This window comes from Mytilus galloprovincialis, chromosome 2 (genome assembly GCF_965363235.1).
Source record: "Mytilus galloprovincialis chromosome 2, xbMytGall1.hap1.1, whole genome shotgun sequence".
NCBI lineage: Eukaryota > Metazoa > Mollusca > Bivalvia > Mytilida > Mytilidae > Mytilus > Mytilus galloprovincialis.
This window is the reverse complement of record NC_134839.1, coordinates 31425646-31451572: the sequence shown is the minus strand read 5'-3', so window position 1 is coordinate 31451572 and position 25927 is coordinate 31425646. Positions and strand designations below refer to the sequence as shown.

General features: G+C 33.0%; 1 protein-coding gene across 1 annotated transcript; it reads left to right on the top strand.

Moving 5' to 3' along the window:
* The first annotated feature begins 7056 nt into the window (after positions 1-7056).
* LOC143063363 (dnaJ homolog subfamily C member 9-like) lies at positions 7057-17133 on the top strand. The gene is made up of 5 exons (XM_076235477.1): positions 7057-7228; positions 11177-11329; positions 11461-11580; positions 11904-12118; positions 16848-17133. Exons 1-5 carry the CDS (start codon positions 7135-7137, stop codon positions 17046-17048), a joined length of 783 nt encoding a protein of 260 aa, XP_076091592.1. The 5' UTR covers positions 7057-7134; the 3' UTR covers positions 17049-17133.
* The last annotated feature ends 8794 nt before the right edge of the window (positions 17134-25927 follow it).

Here is a 25927-nt window from a genome sequence, read left to right as displayed (position 1 = left end):
ACTTAACTTTAAGTTACGACCATCCGCTTACCACCAGTGGAGTGTAGGACAGAATGCTTTTATATCAGCAGATTTTAGACCAAAATGTCTTTTAAAATTTCTCTTTTAATTTCCTTTTAATTTTGAGGCATGTTATTTCATTTTTTTTTGGGGGAAAAAAACAGATACAAAATCGAGGACTCTTTCTATGCACCTTAGTTTCGTGGTGACGATTATTTGGTTGTTTTTCTGCATTTTGAATAATATGTTAATTTATTTCCATTAACAGAAGATAAAATATTTTTTATGTGTCCTGAATTTCAAAATTAGTAACATTTCATTTCTGTCAAACGCTGTGGTTCTGACTTAGTCGCCATGTCTCGTAGTGGACGTGCGTGCTGTTATCAGTATGACTTAGGCGTCAAGTCCCATTGTTTTTTTTTGCGAACGATGATTGTTACTTGTTCGTCATGTCGTGTAAATTTGCTAGATGTGATTTTGACTAAGTCGTCATGTCTCGTTGTAAATTTAATGACATTGACGATGTCGCTATTTCTCTTTGTACCACAATGTTAATATGTTTCTACTCGTCTCGCTTGTTAGCAAGATTTGAGTAGTATAACCACCGTTGGAAATATTTTCCTTTTTTTAATTCAGAAGATTATATTCTCATCTGATGCATTATGAGCATTGTAAATTCGATTCAAAATAGTTTGTGTAAGTTGTTCTTGTTTATTTCTCTAATTCTGGGTAATTCTTAAGGACAAAAAAAGCAGTGTGCCAACATTTTCCAGACAATTGTAACGATGTAGCGTATTATATATCATGAATAACCACAGGGGCGGATCCAGGATTTTGGAAAGGGGGGGCGAAGTAACAAATTTCGCCGAGCGGAGCGAGGGGAAAAATATTTTGGACCTTTTTTTTGGCTAAAAAAACATAAAATAAGTGTAAAATGCATTTTAGTTAAAGTGTAGGGGATGGACATTATTGGTACCGTATTCTCTACATCTATTATAAAATGATTGAATGGATCCAAAGCTATGTACTATTCAATATATTTGATGTGGGATTTGTCAGTAAAAAATGGACACGGAAAATTCCCGTTTGTTGTATTGTTAGTTAGCATTACTTTGCAGATTTCTTGCTGTGAACAAGATATACGGCTATTCAATGAAATTTACAGTATAACCGACACGAAGAAAAACAAACAAGAAATGTTTATCCATTGAAATGTTTGGTTGAAATGTTTCACCTAACAAGGGAAGCGAGGGGTCAAATCAACCAAAGGCTACGAATGAATCGAAAAGAAAATGAAGTTGTGAATAACGGTCGACACATGGAGTCATATAGGCCACACTCAGCAGGCCGGTTGCAGTCGGGCCTTGAAAAACATATACAGTATATCAGTTCGACTGAACAGACCTTCCGGTCAGATATGGCATTCACATGCAACCCTCTCCCCCCATTAAAATAATTACGCCCGTTTTTTTTAGAGTGTATTAGGGTATAACTTTCTGTTGGGTGGAATCGTGAAAAAGAAGTTAACGTCCTTCCTCAATACTTTGTAGCTTTGAAAGCGTCATGTTTAATTGTCATCCTTAGCCTAAGCAATGTGTTACTGTAATTTGAATTTCAAAATGACTGAGTGACGTTTTTTTTTCGACGTACTTGTCAACTCCACCGTAGCGAATCACATAAATTTAACATAATCAATAATATATTACAGTGAATACGAGCGAAAAATATTTTTATTTTACCACTGTCTCATGTTAGAGTTAAGGTTGATGCCAGATAAAAAAGTTCAAACTGCTGCATTCATTTTGCACCAGTTCTAAGTCAGGAACCCAGTGGTTGTTATAAGTGAAGAATTGTTACATAAAAATTAAATACACGGCAATATTCACGAAGTCTAGGCTGATTATTAATCATTTTACAAAAAAAAAAAAAAAAGTGCCAGCAAAGGGGGTGGGGGTGGGGGGGGGCGTACGCCCTCTACGCCCCCTCTGAATCCGCCACTGAACCACACATCATATCGCCTGCAATGATTACTTTACGAGGCTGGAGTATACTTGAATCTACTCTCAAACGGTAGAAAGGATTGGGTCTTACTTTCGATCTATCACATAGCTGTGTGGTCACCAATTTCTGTTAGAAAAATTATTCGCTCTGTCAAACAAAGTAAAGTTTAAATGTGTTAGAATCGAGAATTATAACCCCAACACACACACATATATATATAGAGGTTGCAATTCAGTTTCCACTAAATTCCTTTCTTTAAATAAATTTTGGCAAAGCAAAATTTCAACAAATTGAGATAACGAAATATGGCACAGACTTGAAAGTTGATTGATTTTGGAACATTTTGAGTATCTATTAAAATTGACTAAAAGGACATTCTTATCCATAAAACACCAATACCGTATATATACCAAGTAAAGTTATCTGATCCTCGATAGTTTATTCTGTTAAGGTTAATTGTTAGAAGACTTCTTTTTGCAATATCTTTTCGCAATAGTCTACACAAGGTCATGTTTTTCACTGACTTTATCTTAACATTAAATTCATTGGATGTGTACTGATTGATTATTTAGTCTTAGATGCATGATTTTTGTTTAATGTTATTTGATTTGAACTAGCTGTCAGTAACTGAGGGTACTCTCAGAACTGTGCTTATTGTCGTTTGTGTTGTTAGGATGTACAAGTTCACTCTGTGTTTTGTTACATGTATTTCTATTTGTATCCATATGATGAGTTAAGCCTTTTTTAACTGATTTTTATAGTTTGTTCGTATGTTGTCATTAACAAATCCCGTCTAGCTAGTACAGTAAGACATGAGTCTGGAAACACGTATTCCTGTCTGCAATATTCTTAATTATTGCCGATTTAGATTTTCATTGCTCAGTTTCGAAAGTATGGAGATGCAACATTTTTATGCAACAATATATGTTGCATTTCTAAAGTCAGTCAGTACACTTCTTTCCCCTTAAAACACAGGAGTTTTACAGCAAATAGGCTTCTTTTTACTTAGTTATTTTATGTGGAAGCTTTATAAATCATATTTGTCAATATAATAGAAAGGAATGATTAACAATAATATTGCATATTACATTATCACAACAGGATATAATACACGCAGATTTTTTTTACATATTGTCTTTATTAACTTAGAGATATGACACAAACATATTCTATTTATATCAAGACTTAAAAAAAATACTCTTCTATTTATATATTTTTCAATATGAAATCTGAAATAATCTGTTTTTTTTGGTTTTTTTTTTCTATTATAGATATGACAAAGTCCTTTGTTTTTCTAAACACGTTGTTGTGCTTTCTATCGATTGGGTAAAATTCAGAACCAAATCCTTTGCTACCTGCCCATACAGTTTGTTTTTATGTAGTACTGGTACACAACTGTCCCAGAATAGGTGAGATTCGAGCGCCAACAGGTATGTTTAACCCCGCCTTATTCTGTATGTGTCTCATTTCCAAATTCAGGAGATAGTTATTTAGTTGTTGTTGGTTATGTTGGTTGCTGTCTGCCACAACTGTTTATGTTATTGTTTCTACCAGAAATATGACCATTGCCTTTCTGCTTTAAACTATTCAATATTAAATGTCATACCGAGGTATTTAAACGCTTTCTTTACAGTATGGGTTTGCTCATTGTTGACGGCCATATACATGGCCCTATATACACGCCCCTATATACATTTCCGAACATGCACGTCATTTTGTCTCTATTGGACGGTTGTCTAATTGGCAACCATACATATCACATCTTGGTCCTTCATTTTTAAAAGTTTTGTAATAATTATCGTCATTTAAAAAACAAATTCTGAAGTTTGTAATGATGCAAAATCTAAAAACATACTGTGGTAAAAGCTTTTTTTCTTTCTACATTTGAAATGTTAATAGTTAAGAGACCCACATTGATGTTATGATATCCAAACTGTACGGAAATTTGGCGTCTTATCAAACAGGTCTTATTTTACGTTTGTCTATAGACAAAAGTTCCTTTAGCTGTGATTAATGCAAGGTCCAAACCTTGTTTCTATGCTGTATTAGATAAAAATAAAATTAGAGTGTCTGAGGATACGAATGCCAAGCTTAAGCTTTGCAATATTGAAAAGGGGCATAACTGTAAAAAGGTTAGTGACTCACTTGCCAAATTTGAACTCTGTTCTGATCACTTTATATGAATTTTATAAGATTGGAATCAGTAAATCTTTAGTTAGAGTGCGGAAACAAAAATGGGACGGACGAACGTAAAAAGAACGGTCAAGGGTAAAGTTATGGTGGAGTCATAAAAGTGAGTAAAATTCAAATAGTAACTTACACGTATCTATCAGCTGAAGATTGTATTCATAAATATTCCATAATCAAAATCGTTTTTCTTATACTAGTATGTAGTTTATCCTTATTTGATTGATAAACAAATTAGATAAGTAACCACATGATTAACTTATCTGAAATTTCTGGTGATGTTTTTTTACTATTGGAAAAAAATGAATCAAAACAAAAATAAGATGAAGATGGTGTTTTAAAATTCATCATTTTTTTATAATTTTTATGTTTATTCCTCAAGTTTTTAGTAAACAAATTAATTTACTAACCACAAAATATCAGAGGTCGTTGATTTGCGTTGGATTGGGTACGATTATTACGTGTCTTTACCATATGTGCGTACTGGGAGGTGGGGAATTGATTAAAGTAATTAAAAATTTGTTCGTGGAATTTTGCGTAATACTCATGATGTGAATCAAACGGTTCTAGCTATCTTGTTTTTTTTAAATGCAACGAAATTTGCAATCATGATATTTCAGTGACACGGACGGAAGATTTTTTTTTAAATAATTTTGTGTCTGTTGGTTTTGCAGTTTTCAGGATATGTTCTATTTAGTTCTTACTGAGTTTACTTCTAAAGTTTGACGGCTTTAGTGATCCTTTTCAGCGTTGAATGCAGAACTTTACATTCTTTTCGGTCTTGAGTATGAAATATTTTTAATCAGAAAAACGGCAGTAATTTCTCAGTGTTAATTTTTGGAATATTCTAAGAACAGATGTATTGAAAGATCATTATTAAAATATTAAATAGGAGAATGTCTATTTTATTATGCCATTAGAGACATATAATACTATTGTATCAATCGTAACTACACGGCCATTCTCGCTACGCAGTACTTCTTCGTGCAACCGAAAGGCCGAGTTGTTCCGATTGACTATTGTATATATGTCTCAGATGTTATATACAGACAACAGAGACATCTTTGACATCTGATACTCATATGATCGAAACTTACTTTCATATTAGATCTACTTTTTATGAACGTTAAAAGTTCAAAGCCTGGACATAAAATTTTGACATTAGTACAATAGTCCCAATTCAAAGTAAACAATTCTGTTGACGTCTCAATACAAGTTAAAACTAGGCAGTGGCTATTTTGCCGTATTAAGATATGGGACTGAATTCAAGCCGGCAAAATAGCATATATCAATAGAAATGGCTATATTACCGGCACTAGCAATATAGCGAATTTGTTAATTCTTTATTACGAGTGAAATTTAACTTACAAAAAAACTATGAAATTGTGCACTGTCAACATAAAAAAAAAACTAATATTTACTTCCGATATACCAGTAGTAAAATACAAACAGCCGTAACATTATTTTAGGCACATATGATCGTTTAAAAACCTTTATCAATCAAAGTGTAAATAATTATGTAGAATTGATAACTAGGAAAAAAATCGTGAGAACAAAAATATAGAGCATCAATTGTTGCAATAGAATATCAAAACGTGTAGTTGGAATTATTTATAAAATCAGACAGTCTCGTGCTACATGTACTATGCATAAGAATAAAATTTCAGATTAGTTAAAATCACATTGCATCATAAATTTAAAATACCATCTACAATATAAAAAAAAAGTCAATCACATAGCTTCAAAATTCAAAAATGTTCAAATTTAGCCCTTTTTTGTTATTGTTGAATTGCATATGGCTAAACAAAATAGTTTTTAACTTTGCTTCCGCTTACCTAATGCCAGCAAAATAATATATTTTCTATTTTCCAGCACCTGCAACGATTTCACTATATTGTTGGTGCCAGTAAAATTCTATAGAAATAGGCTATTTTGCCGGCTTGATTTTAGATATTTTAATCAGAACCGGCTAATTTGCTATTTTCATAATTTTGCCGGTTCCGTCAAAATAGCCACTACCTAACTAAAAGCATAAACGATTTATTTAAAGTCGGTTATACATTATATAACAATACACTTCACCATAAAATGTACCAAACTCAATGAGTTGAGAATTAAATTTTTCAGAATATTTCAGATATTTTACCATCTTTCAATAATCTTTCAGACATAGAAAAATTTCACCTCATTTTTCGAAGTAACGATTATGATGTCAGTAAAAGTTGCATAAAAGGTATTAGTGAGATGTACAAGTTCAGACGTTCACTAACTTAAGCTATTCTACGTTATTTAGTATATAAATTGTATAACTATGATGTGAAACTGTACCTCCTCAGTCAAATAGATAGATAAGAAAGAAAATATATATTACCATTTTATGTACATATAATTGATTGTAATGATTACTGTTTGTTTGTTCTTTGTGACACTTTGTGTATGTGTTGATGACAATCCAGATTTTGGATTTTTATATCAATAAAATCTTATATCTTATATCTTATATCAATACAACATAAGCTCTGTAGAGCTTTTATCCGACATAAATATATGACAAGCACAATACATAAAACACATCATGCAAAATAAATAATGTTATCAAGTACAGCAATTAATAAGCACAATTAAAGCATATAAAGCAAAACATAAAACATATATATAATATAGAACTGTGCTTCCTATCTAATGTTTCGGTAAGATAACGGCATTTGAAAATTAATCGTTGTTTTGACAGTGTTTAAAAAATTTATCTCATTTAAAAAAATTCCAGTTTGAGTTGTTATCGATATATGACAGAAAATATATCATTTTCACACTTACGCATTTTCACATTCCATGTTTTAGACTTTCCTTCCTTTCGATTATTTCCCTTTAATGCGATTTTCTTCGTTAAATTGACGCGCCAAATTTCGTCATAATAAACAAAAGGTTTTGCGAATAAGGTTGACAATGCCAGGACTAATAGAGTCTTGCAAGAAACTGTTCAAAACTAAAGATCTGTACAAAGTTCTTTCACTCCCCAAAAGTGCATCTCCTAGTGAAGGTAAGGTTATCTCTTAATTCGCCCAGTTCTGATTATTTCTGTGATTTCGAGACGTTTTGCCAAGTCGTATACAGTTGCGGATCCAGAAATTTTCATAAGCGGAGCCCCAATGACTGTCTAAGAAGGGGCCCCTCCGTTCATGATAAAGTGATTCCCTATTTAGGTAGCACTCCACAGTTAGAAAATAAAATTAAAAATGAGCCACAAAATGTTTTATCATCTCCTATTCCTGGATTTCTAATACATTAACCTAACTGTTTGTGTTGTACATGTGCATATGTATGTAATCAGTATATTCCATAGATTTGATTTTCAAAAGTTAAAAGAGTGAAAATTAATTCCTTTTATGTGTATCCATGGCAACATTCTGCATTTATTTACCATAAAATATTGCAAAAAGGGGGGTGGACATGTCACATATCCCCCCAAAATTTGGATCAAACTAGAATTTCAATGCCTTTGAGTGATACCTTTTTAGAAACTCTTTTCATAAATCTTTCTAATGATCAAATAAAAAATGGGTGTCTTTCGCCTCATTTTTTCGTAAAATCCAATCACAAAGTTCGTGCGATAAAAAGTTGGAAAAAAACATTACAATAATTGCCGGACCAATGTATGGTAGGGACATGCAAATACGGACTGTCATACAGAAAACAGCCTATATTACATACATTACATAATCTTGATGTTCATATAAACCCAATACAAAGGCTATTTTAATACTCAGCTATCCAAAAATGAATTTTATTGCACACTAGCTCTCATATTTGAAAAATCCACAGGGGCCAAAATGCGAAACTACACACCTAACTGTGGAGTGCTACCTTAATCAATCACATTTTGCTCTCTCCCCACCTTCGGTTTAGGCCGTAGTCCAAAGGCGTAGTCAATTCGGCCACACTATTTCTGGTTTTTCTTAACAAATATACATGCATACCTGCCAACTTTTGAAAATGCCCATGGGGGTTTTAGCGCGCCACAACAATTTCAAAGGTTAAAATTCTTTGCGACAACTATTTTGCGCGTGCTGTTTTGTAGTCTAGAAAAAGTGTCATATAAATTGCATGATTTGTAAGATGGACTTACATCCCTTTTTCTTAAGTTTATTTGCATGATTCTAGTTATTATATCAGCAGAAAATATGAACATGTAGCTGTAAGACCAGGAATTATTTTCATGTGTAAGGATACTAAATAGTTGTTGACTTTTCCAATTTAAAATTATACACAAAGAAGGACCTTTATCAGGTTGGGAACAACACATAGGGATCACCCCTCAATGTTTGGACATTAAAAACCACTTTTTAAGTACAAATGAGCACACATTCATATTATTTGAAGAAACTTTTCCCAAAGAACTATACATCTTATGATCTATCTGGTATTATATGGTCAACACATGTCCAAGAACTTTGATATGATCTTGGCCTTATATCTTCTTAATTATTCAAAATAATAGGACTCTTCATTTAGAAAAGCTGTTCCAAATATAATGTCAGAATTTCCCATTTTTAAGTTAATAAATCTACATTTTTCTATTTTATTTTTTACAAGAGTGACCCCTTGACTAAGGGTAGTCCCTCATTTAAGGGATTCCTCATGTTGATGTGGGTGGGGGTGGGGGGTCCATGTGAAAAATAATGAATAGTACATTATATTTAAATGATTGAATACATAAATAAAATTATGTTACAGCAAGTGTACATGTAATGTCAATAAATTAGTGAATAAACTACTATTTATTATATTCATGGTAGTACTGCATCATTGAAGTTTGTCAATCAGCCATGCTTTTATTCTTATTCTGTGTAAGAACCTCCTTGCAGTTGAAAAATCATTTGCCATGTTCATGTTTTCATGGATTTTTCTAGCATTCCACAGGGTCCGGTATTCGGACCCATTCCCAACGGCAAAAACCCTACATTTTTCCCAATTTTGGCAGCAAAATTCCCAAATGATCACAAAATTCATTTTAATCTTTATTATTCATGACAGAGATGTTTATTTTATTCAACCGCTAGCTTTATGTAAAAAAATCGCCAACAAGTAATGTGTAAATCCAAGTTGAAACATATTGAATGAAAACAACATTGACAAACAATGGCTGCCATAAATAACTAAACAGGAAGTGTGGGAATAAACTAAAACCAGGTCAAATCCGAAAACGGACAAGTATATAAATCCGGGTTTGTCAATCAAATACAGTAAATAAAAAATGAAAAGAACCAAACATGTGACAGCTATCATAGCAACACTAAAATTGAAAACTAAAAGATATATAAAAAAGAAAATAGAAACAGGATATATTTTATACAGAACTTAAAATATTTTATTTCACAAATTTTCATGTCAAAATCAAAAAAATGTAACAATCCTTTAAGAAGTTGGAACTCATTATTTTGATACTCAAATAAACTGAAATGCCATGTTGTTATATTTAAAAAACAAAGAAGGTGTAGTCCTTACTTTATTTTCACCAACAAAAAATAATTTTATGAACTAATCACACTAAAACTAACATCTGGTATATTGGTTGTTTTTCCCAATTTCATTGAAAACCGCGTTAAAAAATTCCCTAAACTGGCCAGGGTCCTTTTTCCCAAAATACCCAGATAAACCCCTGGTTTTCACAATTCTGACCAACAAACAGAGGAATACAACACAAGTTCAATATCTAGCATGTTAAAACAATCTTGAGAGAAAACGTTTTTGATTGGCTGATTAATTTGATCATGAGAAACACACAATTTGATTGGCTGAACACGATTTCCTCCATTGGACACAGTTCAAAATCGGGAACAACAATATTTTTCGTGTAGATTTTCACCAAATCGTGTTTTAGAGGGTTTTTCAGGAACACGATCGTGCAATCGTGACAAAGGGTCAAAATCGTGTAGTACACGCCTAAATCGTGAAAGTTGGCAGGTATGTACATGCCTTAATTTTTTTAAAGAAGGAATATTACTGTTTAAGACCAGGAAATATAAAGGTAGTCTAACAGGTTGAGTTTTGGAAGATGTTATTATTTGCCTATACTGGCTTTAGACCGGATCTCCTGTAGTTGGTGATCGCAATACTGGTATACCAGTATTGTGGACAATACTGGTATAAAAATTTTGTACCAGTATTGTAACTTTTTTATAAAAAAAACAACAATACTGGTACATTACTGATATGCCAGTATTGTAGTTGTATTGTTGCTTATATTTTAAGGTCTATAATCATGATAATGAAAAATGAATTTTAAGCAAAATTAGATACAATGTATTGAAGATCAAAGTGAGATTAAATGAAGCCAAGCAGATTATAGGAATAGTTGTGAAATCAATTAACAACCAGTTAAAAATAATTACTATACTTATACAAATAAACCAAATACTCTTGTAATTATCTTATAAACAATTGTTAATTATGTAAAATAATTGCTAACAATTTTATCATATTGAATTCTATATTTTATTAAATTCAATTTAGATAAAATATATATTTTTCATTATACATCATGTACATGTTACAACTTACATGTACATGATGTATATGAGTTATTAATAAATTAAAGCAAATTATTAAATTCTAACAAATGGAAGTTTATAACAACCTTGACTGGCTATACAGCCCTTGCATAGTTGGTATTACATTCTAACACTAAATTCAGCATACATTTTGTCAATAATGCAAGCCTTTATCATGTTTATGAAGTAATTTACCGGATAAAGGTGATCGCATGTACTTTTAAAGTTCATCAAGCTTTTTCGTGATTGTCATTACACAATGTACATGTATGCAAGATAAACAAGAAATAATGTTTGTTTCCAAAGGTACTTACGTAGTGGCATGTATGTCAAGAAACTAGTAATTTCTACAGCTTTGAACATTTCTTGGTTCATCATTTTACTTTTATTTTACATGAATGAACACAATATTTTGATGTCTGTTGCTTTCATTGTAGTAAAAAGAGGCTACCACAAGCTGTCTCTGAAAGTACATCCTGACAGAGTCCATGGAGATGGAAAGAAGACAGCCACAGAGAAATTCCAGGTCCTTGGAAAGATATACTGTATTCTGTCAGATAAAGACAAAAGAGCAGTATATGATGAAACAGGTGAGGTACAAAATGTTAACAACTATGTCTAATTACTTGTACATGTATATATAAATTCCCCATATCAAGATAGTCTGTAAGTTAAAATTGTTATTCTCAATTTTATTACAAATAAGGAATTGTACATTTAGGTGAAGTTGATGATGAAGATGATGTTTTGACACAAGACAAGGATTGGTATGATTACTGGAGAATTCTGTTTCACCAAGTAACACCACAGGATATTAAAGAATTTGAAGAAAAATATAAAGGTAAAGTATGATTATTGTAACTGTTTGGCATATGGTAATGAAACAGCAACCCAACACCTCAAGATTACATTTGTAGCATTGAAAATGCCTTTTTTCTCTACAGTTTGCCTGTGATCATGAACCTGTTTATAAATAGAATGACATTTTAACAAACATACAATTTTCTTTCTTTTATTATATATTTGCATATATTACTTTAATTTAGTGCTAGCTATAGCTGTTAAATAGTAATGTCAATAACAGTTGGATGTACATGTACATGTAGCTTCTCATACATATATTTAGTGTTATCTACATTTATATTTTTTATAATTAAATTTCAGGCTCTGATGAAGAGTTATCTGACTTAAAAGATTTATACTGTGAATATGAAGGTGATATGGGCATGATTATGGATGGAGTGATGTGTTGTACTGCAGAAGATGAACCAAGGTTTATACAAATCCTCAAAGATTTAATCAAGAAAAAGGAAATTACAGAGTATAAAGGCTTTACAAGAAGCATTACTAAGACAAAAATAGCTGAGAGGAAACGAAAGGTACGGGCATAACTAAGACAAAAATAGACAAAGTGAAAAAGAAAGGTATGGGCAAAGACAAAACATGTCTACATGTATAAAAAATATACTGTAAACAGGGAAATTTCCACACAATAGTTATTTTCCCTTATATATTTATTAGCTTTTATTTAAACAATTATGAAATTCATTTAAAAGTACTTTTTATTTTATCGAACTGTCTTTTATTTTTTTTTATTGGTTCTTTGTTTAATGTTGTCATTTCTTTGTCTATTCATAAAATTGAGAATGGAAATGGGGAATGTGTCAAAGAGACAACAACCCGACCAAAATAAAAAAAACACAACAGCAGAAGGTCACCAACAGGTCTTCAATGTAGCGAGAAATTCCCGCACCCGGAGGTGTCCTTCAGCTGGCCCCTAAACAAATATATACTAGTTCAGTGATAATTTCCAAATTGTACATAAGAAACTAAAATTTAAATAATACAAGACTAACAAAGGCCAGAGGCTCCTGACTTGGGACAGGCGCAAAAAATGCGGCGGGGTTAAACATGTTTGTGAGATCTCAACCCTCCCCCTATACCTCTAACCAGTGTAGAAAAGTAAAAGCATAACAATACGCACATTAAAATTCAGTTCAAGAGAAGTCCGAGTCTGATGTCAGAAGATGTAACCAAAGAAAATAAACAAAATGACAATAATACATAAATAACAACAGACTAATAGGAGTTAACTGACATGCCAGCTCCAGACTTCAATTAAACTGACTGAAAGATTATGATTTCATCATATGAACATCAGGCACAATCCTTCCCGTAAGGGGTTTAGTATCATACCATCATAACATATATATGAGAAGAACATAACCCGTGTCATGCCAACAACTGTTTTTAGAAAAAATGTGTTTAGTTCCGACGCAAAGACCTTATCAGTGACTCAATATTAACGCCAAAATATGCCTAGTCCCCTTTCTAGACTAGTCCTAATTCAGACCTGTACAAATTATGATTTTTTTCTCTCAGAATATGGTGATGCTATGACTTTTTGTCAATTCCTTTTAAGAAGGGCACAACTAAAGTAAACAAACAAAGTCAATGGCTGACAAGTCATTCTGATAGTTCTGTTGCAAAGCATGGTGGGACAATTTTTTTAAAAGCTTAAAACCAATAAAATTTAGAGGCAATTTACATTTCAAATCTTTCATATTGTACTTCTTAGTAAACTTAATACATGTATCATGTATAACATTAAAACTGCTGAATAATGCATTGAACACTTACCTATTATGATGAAAAAGGTTTTTTGGAAAATGACACTTTCAGTGGCATGTTTCCGATACCATTGACCAGAACCGGAAGCCGATTATATTTCCGCCTACTGCACTCAGTTTCATATTTACTATTTGACATACTAACTGGAATCTGCTTGTATTATGCTACATGTACATTCGAACAAAGTGTTGTAGTCGGACGCGAACCAGTTTACATACTTTATTTTATTTACAAACAAAAAATCTTGACTTGTCCATAGAAAGACTTGTATAGTTCGCGGTTTTATTTTCCAAAATTGGACCTTCCAAAGGGGGGTGCGGACTATAGATTACAATAAGCAAGAAATAAGAGAACAAGTTCAATTTCGCAGCACAGTGTTTTGTTTACATTCCACCATCTTTGTTATTGATATTGTAGAGGGAGATCTCATTGTTTTTCAAACTAATAATTTTAACTCGTCTATATTAATAAGTTATTTCTATTCAATATCAAATTAATACTGATAAATATAAAAACTAAACCTTTCATTACAAATTCTCAGTTTCTTTTCAATGCATTGGTTGAAATAAACTGGTACATGTATCTGCTTGATTGAAACGATACAAACATAGTTAATAGACAACCGTAAACCAGCTTAGAATTTGTAAACTACAAAACGTAATCGGTTATTGTTCATTCCGTTTTGGTGTTTCATACTGCCTAATATGGTTTGTATTAGCTTAAGACCCTTCAAACATTAATGTGATAGGTTTATTAAAGAGTGTTTTTCAAAAGGATGGAACTGTTTTACTTTCAAAGTCGTATTATAGTGATATCTGTCATGTACGGATTTCAACTCTCACCGGTTAATTTTTTCTTTTGCAATTTACACATGTTTTAAATTCTTGCTGTTTAAACATATTCAAAAATTTAAAATTGTTTTTTTAAGTGAATTTAACTTATCATGCTTATTTTAACAATCATTAAGCGTTCTAGAATCATTTACAAGCAGTTTTAGCTTCTGTTTGACAAATGTTTGATATGGAAAACAGGTTTTCCCAAGAAAATACCGCAAACAAACGATCGCATGGGATTTGAAATTACTGGAGTTTCATTCTGATAGTTCTGTTGCAAAGCATGGTGGGACAATTTTTTTAAAAGCTTAAAACCAATAAAATTTAGAGGCAATTTACATTTCAAATCTTTCATATTGTACTTCTTAGTAAACTTAATACATGTATCATGTATAACATTAAAACTGCTGAATAATGCATTGAACACTTACCTATTATGATGAAAAAGGTTTTTTGGAAAATGACACTTTCAGTGGCATGTTTCCGATACCATTGACCAGAACCGGAAGTCGATTATATTTCCGCCTACTGCACTCAGTTTCATATTTACTATTTGACATACTAACTGGAATCTGCTTGTATTATGCTACATGTACATTCGAACAAAGTGTTGTAGTCGGACGCGAACCAGTTTACATACTTTATTTTATTTACAAACAAAAAATCTTGACTTGTCCATAGAAAGACTTGTATAGTTCGCGGTTTTATTTTCCAAAATTGGACCTTCCAAAGGGGGGTGCGGACTATAGATTACAATAAGCAAGAAATAAGAGAACAAGTTCAATTTCGCAGCACAGTGTTTTGTTTACATTCCACCATCTTTGTTATTGATATTGTAGAGGGAGATCTCATTGTTTTTCAAACTAATAATTTTAACTCGTCTATATTAATAAGTTATTTCTATTCAATATCAAATTAATACTGATAAATATAAAAACTAAACCTTTCATTACAAATTCTCAGTTTCTTTTCAATGCATTGGTTGAAATAAACTGGTACATGTATCTGCTTGATTGAAACGATACAAACATAGTTAATAGACAACCGTAAACCAGCTTAGAATTTGTAAACTACAAAACGTAATCGGTTATTGTTCATTCCGTTTTGGTGTTTCATACTGCCTAATATGGTTTGTATTAGCTTAAGACCCTTCAAACATTAATGTGATAGGTTTATTAAAGACTGTTTTTCAAAAGGATGGAACTGTTTTACTTTCAAAGTCGTATTATAGTGATATCTGTCATGTACGGATTTCAACTCTCACCGGTTAATTTTAAAAAAATTTAAAATTGTTTTTTTAAGTGAATTTAACTTATCATGCTTATTTTAACAATCATTAAGCGTTCTAGAATCATTTACAAGCAGTTTTAGCTTCTGTTTGACAAATGTTTGATATGGAAAACAGGTTTTCCCAAGAAAATACCGCAAACCAACGATCGCATGGGATTTGAAATTACTGGAGTTTCATTAGACAGGTCAGGAATAACCACCAATTGGGGGATTATACCTCAATTGAAGTATAATCCACCAATTGACATATAATGGTATAGACCAATTGATGTATAGATTCTTTGTTTTTCAAATCAAATTATTCAACCAAAATGGAGCATTGTTTTCTTAAAACCATAGTATGGTATGAAAACATGTCAAACATTCCTAGTTTAGTATATATATAGTGACTTAACATATTTCATTTAATCAATAATTGTATTTGCAGTTTATTCTATTGTTATCTTGTCAATTCCTGATTGGCAAATTAACCACTAATCACCTGTCAATGCCAATGGACATCAATACTGTCTGCAGACATCGACTCGTGTGATTATGAGTACAACTCCACAGGTGAATGGAGCTCTCTGTTAATACCTGACTTTCATTATTAAAAGTCAATTATGGTCAATAGTACAGATGCTTCAACAAAAGAATTATTGTATACATTCATTCTCAAGAGATGCAACAGGCTTTGACAAAACTGAAACTTTAGGAGGACTCAACAATGGTCATAAAATAGGTTGTAAGTTGCGAAATGATGCTCCTATCTCTTACTATCATTTTATTACAAAAAAACTTTGTACATGTACGTCAATTGGTCCATACCAATATACCTCAATTGGTGGATTATACGTTAATTGAGGTATAATCCAACAATTGGTGGTTATTCCTGACCTGTTAGACCTTTTCTTACAGAAACAAAAAATTTTTTTACCTAAAATTTTGTGGGGAAAAGGGGATTTCAAACTAACATAAGTACCAGCGCGAACTTAACAAGCCTTTCTACGGTATTTATTTGTACAAAAAAACAGCCAGTAGTCAATGGATACTGTAGATCATTCAGGTAGTCTTGACCTATTCATTTGTACTAAAAAAACAGGTAGTTGTCATCTTCACTTCACACACACACATATAGGAATATCTATTTTATGCTTACGAGACATGTTGCAATGTTAAACTAAATAAATTAGGGTATGTGAAAATCAAGACTTGCATAAAAAATATCCCAATATTAGAGACAGTGGCGTTTTTCAGAGCTTTCAGCTCTTTGATTTAAGGACCTTGACAACTCGTGAGGGTTTTCTATGGTCTGCAAAACTTCTAACCAACGAAACAAGAAATCATTTTAAAGAGACATTTTACCATTTTGTAGGCTGATGAGGAGGCAGATGAAGCTGATGAAGAGGCTAAAAAGTTAGGACTTGGAGAGGAAGACGAAGCATTAAAATCTCTCATTCATTCTAATCAGCAGTCACGAGCAAAACAAATGAACAGTTTCTTTGCTGATCTAGAGGCAAAATATGCAGAGCCAGAAAAAAAGACAAAAAGTAAAGGAAAATCTAAGAAAAAATGAACTGATGTGTAATTTGTTTATGTATCTGTTGTTATATAATTTATTGTTGAAAAAAAAATGAATAAAAGACATGTCACATACATAACTTTATAGTATTTCATGAGGACAATCTGATGGACATAATCTAAAGTACAAAAGATGTACTAGTATACATTAATTAATTTTTATACGACCGCAAAATTTGAAAAAATTTTCGTCGTATATTGCTATCACGTTGGCGTCGTCGTCGTCGTCCGAATACTTTTAGTTTTCGCACTCTAACTTTAGTAAAACTGAATAGAAATCTATGAAATTTTAACACAAGGTTTATGACCACAAAAGGAAGGTTGGGATTGATTTTGGGAGTTTTGGTCCCAACATTTTAGGAATTAGGGGCCAAAAGGGGCCCAAATAAGCATTTTCTTGGTTTTCGCACTATAACTTTAGTTTAAGTTAATAGAAATCTATGAAATTTTGACACAAAGTTTATGACCACAAAAGAAAGGTTGGGAGTGATTTTGGGAGTTTTGGTTCCAACAGTTTAGGAATAAGGGGCCAAAAAAGGGCCTAAATAAGCAGTATTCTTGGTTTTCGCACAATAACTTTAGTTTAAGTAAATAGAAATCAATGAAATTTAAACACAATGTTTATGACCACAAAAGGAAGGTTGGTATTGATTTTGGGAGTTGAGGTCCCAACAGTTTAGGAATTAGGGGCCAAAAAGGGACCCAAATAAGCATTTTTCTTGGTTTTCGCACCATAACTTTAGTATAAGTAAATAGAAATGTATGAAATTTAAACACAAGGTTTATGACCATAAAAGGAAGGTTGGTATTGATTTTGGGAGTTTTGGTCCCAACAGTTTAGGAATAAAGGGCCCAAAGGGTCCAAAATTAAACTTTGTTTGATTTCATCAAAAATTGAATAATTGGGGTTCTTTGATATGCCGAATCTAACTGTGTATGTAGATTCTAAATTTTTGGTCCCGTTTTCAAATTGGTCTACATTAAGGTCCAAAGGGTCCAAAATTAAACTTAGTTTGATTTTAACAAAAATTGAATCCTTGGGGTTCTTTGATATGCTGAATCTAAAAATGTACTTAGATTTTTGATTATTGGCCCAGTTTTCAAGTTGGTCCAAATGGGGGTCCAAAATTAAACTTTGTTTGATTTCATCAAAAATTGAATAATTGGGGTTCTTTGATATGCCAAATCTAACTGTGTATGTAGATTCTTAATTGTTGGTCCTGTTTTAAAATTGGTCTACATTAAAGTCCAAAGGGTCCAAAATTAAACTAAGTTTGATTTTAACAAAAATTGAATTCTTGGGCCTCTTTGATATGCTGAATCTAAACATGTACTTAGATTTTTGATTATGGGCCCAGTTTTCAAGTTGGTCCAAATCAGGATCCAAAATTATTATATTAAGTATTGTGCAATAGCAAGAAATTTTCAATTGCACAGTATTCAGCAATAGCAAGAAATCTTCAATTGCACAGTATTGTGCAATAGCAAGAAATCTTCAATTGCACAGTATTGTGCAATAGCAAGAAATCTTCAATTGCACAGTATTGCACAATAGCAAGAAATATCTAATTGCACAATATTGTGCAATAGCAAGAAATTCCATGGAGTTATCTTTCTTTGTCCAGAATAGTAGTTGAATCAACTTAAATCATTGTTGTCGAGCCTGCAACTTTTGTTGCAGAAAGCTCGACATAGGGATAGTGATCCGGCGGCGGCGGCGGCGGTGTTAGCTAACTTCTTTAAAGCTTTATATTTTAGAAGGTGGAAGACCTGGATGCTTCATACTTTGTATAAAGATGCCTCATGTTACGAAGTTTCCGTCAGTCACATGTCCAATGTCCTTGACCTCATTTTCATGGTTCAGTGACCACTTGAAAAAAAAGTTCAAATTTTTTGTAATGTTGAATTCTCTGTTATTATAAGTAATAGGATAACTATATTTGATATGTGCGTACCTTGCAAGGTACTCATGTCTGTCAGACAGTTTTCACTTGACCTCGACCTCATTTTATGGATCAGTGAACAAGGTTAAGTTTTGGTGGTCAAGTCCATATCTCAGATACTATAAGCAATAGGGCTAGTATATTTGGTGTGTGGAAGGACTGTAAGGTGTACATGTCCAACTGGCAGGTGTCATCTGACCTTGACCTCATTTTCATGGTTCAGTGGTTATAGTTAAATGTTTGTGTTTTGGTCTGTTTTTCTCATACTATATGCAATAGGTCTACTATATTTGTTGTATGGAATGATTGTAAGGTGTACATGTCTAGCGGGCAGATGTCATGTGACCTTGACCTCATTTTCATGGTTCAGTGGTTATAGTTAAATTTTTGTGTTTTGGTCTGTTTTATTCATACTATATGCAATAGGTCTACTATATTTATTATATGGAATGATTGTAAGGTGTACATGTCTAGCGGGCAGATGTCATGTGACCTTGACCTCATTTACATGGTTCAGTGGTCAAAGTTAAGTTTTTGAGTTTTGGTCTTTTTATCTAATACTATATGCCATAGGTCAACTATATTTGGTGTATGAATATATTTTATGATCTTTATGTCAGTAGCGCAGGTTTCTTTTGACCCTGACCTCATTTTTAAGGTTCATTGCACAGTGTTAAGATTTTGTGTTTTGGTCTATTTTTCTTAAACTATAGGTAATAGGTCAACTATATATGTTGTATAGAAGCATTGTTAGCTGTACATGTCTGCCTGGCATGGTTCATCTGACCTTGACCTCATTTTCATGGTTCATTGGTGTTTGTTTAGTTATCTTGGTTAATGTTAAGTTTATGAGACAGTTGTAATAAAGCTTTATACTTAGGACTATCTACATAATATCAATGATTAGTATAGAAGGCGAGACATTTCAGCGTGTGCACTCTTGTTTTATACAATATACAATGTATATTCACTTTTACAACCAACTGATAGATTAAAACAATCTTTACCATTCAGTAATAACAAGCACTTTTTTTACATTTTTGTCGAGCCTGCAACTTTTGTTGCAGAAAGCTCGACATAGGGATAGTGATCCGGCGGTGGCTACGGCGGCGGCGTTAGCTAACTTCTTAAAAGCTTTATATTTTAGAAGGTGGAAGACCTGGATGCTTCATACTTTGTATATAGATGCCTCATGTTACGAAGTTTCCATCAGTCACATGTCCAATGTCCTTGACCTCATTTTCATGGTTCAGTGACCACTTGAAAAAAAAGTTCAAATATTTTGTAATGTTGAATTCTCTCTTATTATAAGTAATAGGATAACTATATTTGATATGTGCGTACCTTGCAAGGTCCTAATGTCTGTCAGACAGTTTTCACTTGACCTCGACCTCATTTCATGGATCAGTGAACAAGGTTAAGTTTTGGTGGTCAAGTCCATATCTCAGATACTATAAGCAATAGGGCTAGTATATTCGGTGTATGGAAGGACTGTAAGGTGTACATGTCCAACTGGCAGGTGTCATCTGACCTTGACCTCATTTTCATGGTTCAGTGGTTATAGTTAAGTTTTTGTGTTTTGGTCTGTTGTTCTCATACTATATGCAATAGGTCTACTATATTTGTTGTATGGAATGATTGTAAGGTGTACATGTCTAGCGGGCAGATGTCATGTGACCTTGACCTCATTTTCATGGTTCAGTGGTCAAAGTTAAGTTTTTGAGTTTTGGTCTTTTTATCTAATACTATATGCCATAGGTCAACTATATTTGGTGTATGGAAATATTTAATGATCTTTATGTCAGTCGCGCAGGTTTTATTTGACCGTGACCTCATTTTCACGGTTCATTGCACAGTGTTAAGTTTTTGTGTTTTGGTCTATTTTTCTTAAACTATAAGTAATAGGTCAACTATATATGTTGTATAGAAGCATTGTTAGCTGTACATGTCTGCCTGGCATGGTTCATCTGACCTTGAATTCATTTTCAAGGTTCATTGGTCTTTGTTTAGTTATCTTGGTTAATGTTAAGTTTATGGTACAGTTGTTATAAAGCTTAGCTTTTTACTTAGGACTATCAACATAATATCAATGATTAGTATAGAAGGCGAGACATTTCAGCGTGTGCACTCTTGTAATATTTTATGATGTATTTAAATGAGTAGTTATTGTTGCAAACTTCATTAGAAATTTGAATTGAGATCAGTTTTGAAATAAGGGAAAGGGGGATGTGAAAAAAAAATTGGGGGGTCAATTTTTTTCATTTCAGATTTCATAAATAAAAAGAAAATTTCTTCAAACATTTTTTTGAAAGGATTAATATTCAACAGCATAGTGAATTGCTCAAAGGCAAAATTTTTTGTTTTAGTTCATTAGACCACATTCATTCTGTGTCAGAAACCTATGGTGTGTTAACTATTTAATCACAATCCAAATTTAGAGCTGAATCCAGCTTGAATGTTGTGTCCATACTTGCCCCAACCGTTCAGGGTTCAACCTCTGCGGTCGTATAATGCTGCGCCCTGCGAAGCAACTGGTTGGCATTTGTATATATCACAGGATACACTTTCACAATGTTGGAATGGAACGGTCACTGGGAAAAATGTCCAACAGTGCCCACCATTCTAAAAAATATTTAAATGTACTGAATTGGGTTGATTTATACACATAATCATTAATGCTTTATAAAGCTGTTCTTCAATGTTTAGTAACAATATCATTTTATGTGTATAAAGAAATCAATCAAATAATTGAATAACATATTGGCTTTGTAACTTTTACTAACTTTACATGTAATTCTTCTAGTTTGGGATTAGGTCAGTATTATATGGGACAAGATCCCTAATGCGCCTTGAAATGAGGAACTCAAAAGTCACGTGTAAACAAAAATTCTCTGTGTAGTGATATTTGACACTTTTCTATGATAAACAAGTGACTGAGCTTAACCATTTGAGTTAATTTAGAAAGTAGGGGAACACAGAATAAATGTGTAAAATCTATGGAGCTATTAAATGTGTTCAAAGTATTAAATTTTCAAAGAACTTTTTGTGTTAAAAATGGGATTATTTACCATGAGGAGCCGCATCACAAAAGGATACTCGGGGTTTACCAATTTACGGAAAAAGTAATCTCACTTCGTACCCCGAAAATTTAACCACATATGTCAAAATGTCTCAGCTTCGAAACGAGCCATCACACATATCCAAGTTAACGATATGGACTGAGCAACAGAAGAAAACGTTACCATTACGGCCTATGGGAAAACTAATGCGCATCTGTACCCATATGGTCAATGATATTAGGCATAAAATTGAGAATGGAAATGGGGAATGTGTCAAAGAGACAACAACCCGACCAAATAAAAAACAACAGCAGAGGGTCACCAACAGGTCTTCAATGTAGCGAGAAATTCCTGCACCCGGAGGCGTCCTTCAGCTGGCTCCTAAACAAATATATACTAGTCCAGTGATAATGAACGCCATACTAATTTCCAAATTGTACACAAGAAACTAAAATTAAAATAATACAAGATTAGGCAGTCTTCACACTTAACCACAGGCACAGCCGCCTTGCTTGTTAAATTTCTATAAGGCCTGTAAAAATCAGGGGAACAAAATCTACAAAATTTGGCTGTAAATTGAGCTCCAGGCCTTTATTTTCAGAAGTCTATTATGAAGACTAATTGGGTATGCAGAATTATTAGCATTGGTATACTCATTTCCATGTAGATTATTTGGCTCTTGCCCCTAAGTCATAGTCTATTAACTTCAAATATTTGCTGAGTTTGCTAATAGCCAGCAATGTTTTGTCAATAATAATTGGTCAGCAGTTGTATTTAGCATTTGCAAGTCAAAATTTCAAAGAGATAATATAGTCACACCCCCTCATCATTGTTCATGGACTTTCATGAAAACTTTGCATAGTTCATTGGTATGCCAGTAAACATGTTAAGACTGTTTAGGTTAGTTTATGATAAGGCAATTGTAATTGATATGCAGTTTTATAAACAATGGCATTTCCATACATGCAGGTTATTGGGACCTTGTCTTCAGTCATTATTCATTGAATTTAAATGTTTTGCATAGTTTACATGTTTAAGTATTGCCATTTTAATTCAACATTTGCAATATACTACCAAGTTTACAATCACAAGGTTCCAAAGAGTCTACTTTGGTTTTGGAAATCATGTAAAAATAGATTTAAATGGTAACAGATACCCTATTAATGATTGAGGCCAAATTTAGTTTAATATTGGCCCCGTTATTTAATCAAAAGCAGGAGAAATTATAATACAAGAAGTTGCACGTGAAATCTCAGTACAATGGGCTATTTGTTAACATAAAAGTGTGTGAACACAGTAATAAGGTGGACACAGTAAGAATTTGAACATGGAAAATGCATTTAATTCTTTTTCTTTAAAGGGATGAAAATGAGGAACATAATTGCAAAAGACAACATTCATCTCAGTTGGAAAATAAACATATTCAATACCCTAAGATTTTGGATTTTGCAGGTAGTTAGCCTGACATCTCAACCCAATCTTTCACTTCTCTGAGCAGTGAGCCAGGATTCCAGGCTAGCAGCAGTACCTCACCTGAGCATTCTCAAAAGTGTATAAGACACAGATAGTTATTAATGGTTTTCTTATTTTGAAATAAGCGTTTTCTATGAAAAAAGATTGTTAGACAAATTTAGGAAGCACAAAACACTGTTTATATTTCATATCAAATATTTCCGACTTTAGAGGAGTTGCGGCTCAATGAAATCGTCTTCAAAGTCACAACATTTGGTCAACACCTCATAAGGAACATTCATGCCATGTTTGGTTTCATTCCATTCAGCATTTCTCTAAAAGAAACATTTGTATTAATTGTCCATAGGGTCCTATGTCAAACAGAGTCCCCTACTGGTAGCCATCTTGGATGATGGATCATATTCAAAGTAACAACACTTGGTCAGCATCTCCTAAGGAACATTCATGCCATGTTTGGTTTCATTCCATTCAGTGGTTCTCTAAAAAAAGACATTTGCATGTATTATCAATAGGGTTTTTTGTTGTTCTTCTTAAAGTTTTCCTATTTTCCATCTGATTAAAGATGATTAATAACTGGTGCATTCTTGGCCTATTTATTCAAAACTTGTTAATATTTTAGTTATATACAAAAACGATGCAGAGAACAGGTGTAGTGGTTAAAAATATGTACAGGAGATGAAGCTACTTAAATGAGAGTGGAGAGAACAGAATATATATGCAAGCTGCTCTCTGAAGAGTAGACTGTCTGTGTATTTGCAACTGTAGTTGGTTAAAGATTCAAATGCTTCATGTATGGGAAAAATGAAAATCTGTACTAGTCTTTGGATGTATAAATATGTCTGAAGGTGTGAGAATGATGTTTTCTTGTTCTTGAGTCTGATGGGATGATAATTGTGCTAGATGGTATAGCAACTAGATGATTTGCGTTCACGTAGTCTGCGTTTTGTTAATTGTGGCCAGTTGAGTGTATTGCGCATGCTTGATACACTGCTAGTGTTATGATACCTGTTGCAGGCATACCGAGCAGCTATCCTTTGGACCATCTCTATCTTCGAGATTTATTCTGAAGTGTTAAACTGAGTCCCTTACTTGTGGCCATCTTGGATGATGGATCGGTTTTAAAGTAATAACACATGGTCAACACTCATGAGGAACATTCATGCCATGTTTGGTTTCATTCCATTCAGTGGTTCTCTAAAGAAGATATTTGTATGTATTGTCCATAGTACGTCCGCTATGTCAAACGAAGTCCCTAACCGGTGGCCATTTTGGATGATGAATCGTATTCATAGTAACAACACTTGGTCAGCACCTCATTATAAACATTCTTGTCGTATTTAGTTTTATTCCATTCAGTGGTTCTCTAATAGAAGACATTTGTATGTACTGTCCATAGTGCCATATGTTAAACAAAGTCCCTAACCAGTGGCTAACATGGATGATGGATCGACTTCAAAGTAACAACACTAAGTCAGCACCTCATAAGTAACAATCATGTCATGAGTGGCTTTATTCCATTCAGTGGTTCTCTAATAGAAGACAAGTGTATGTATTCCCCTACTGACGCAATCTGTCTGTCTGTCTGTCTGTCCGGTAAATCAGTTTTCCACACGTTTTTTTCTACATGGTTGAAGATATTGATTTGATAACCGGTCTGATGATTTTGTGCAGAGTTATGGTCCTTTCACTTAGAAAAATCACTGTAATAATTAGTCATGCTTGAAAATGTTGACTTGATATTTGTTATATAGTTAACACCATGACAAGCTATAGATCAAGTTAGAATTTTGTTCCAATAAAACGATTTTTCAACCGGTAGAAGACTATGTATTGTCATGCATTACTCACATATGAAAATGCTTGTTTCATTCTTTTTTGTGGTCCTCTCAAAGAAGACATTTTAAATTTATTTTCCATACAGTTCTTTGTTAAACTAAGTCCCTATCTAGTGACCATCTTAATGATTGATCGACTTCAAAGTAACAACAATTGGTCAACACCTTATAAGGAACATATATTCCATGTTTGGTTTCAGTCCATTCAGGATTCACTAAAAGAAGACATCTGTTTGTATTGTCCATAGGGTCCTTTGTTAAAAGAAGTCACCTGCTGGTGGCCATCTTGGCTGTGGACATGAGTATATTGATATCTGTCTTTTTGTTCAGGTTTTCTTTTTTAATTTTAATATAAAACAATTTCCATATCTTCTTTTATGCCGTCTCATTTAGTTCTTCTATATAGTAAGTTGGGTTAGTATTTGGCTTTTGGATGTTTATACCTCTAGTAAGTTGGCTCTCTGGAATTCAGTGAGCTTGCGTTATCATTTGGTTTTTAAGGGGGAGGGCTAGGATGACAAATATTTTGCACTGCATTTTCAAGTTTAGTTGTAATCTCTGTCC

Coding starts and splice junctions, on each gene's coding strand:
- LOC143063363 (XM_076235477.1), top strand. CDS start 7,135: ATGCCAGGACTAATAGAGTCTTGCAAGAAACTGTTCAAAACTAAAGAT. Junction 7,229..11,176: donor AAGTGCATCTCCTAGTGAAG/GTAAGGTTATCT, acceptor CTTTCATTGTAG/TAAAAAGAGGCTACCACAAG. Junction 11,581..11,903: donor ATTTGAAGAAAAATATAAAG/GTAAAGTATGAT, acceptor ATTAAATTTCAG/GCTCTGATGAAGAGTTATCT.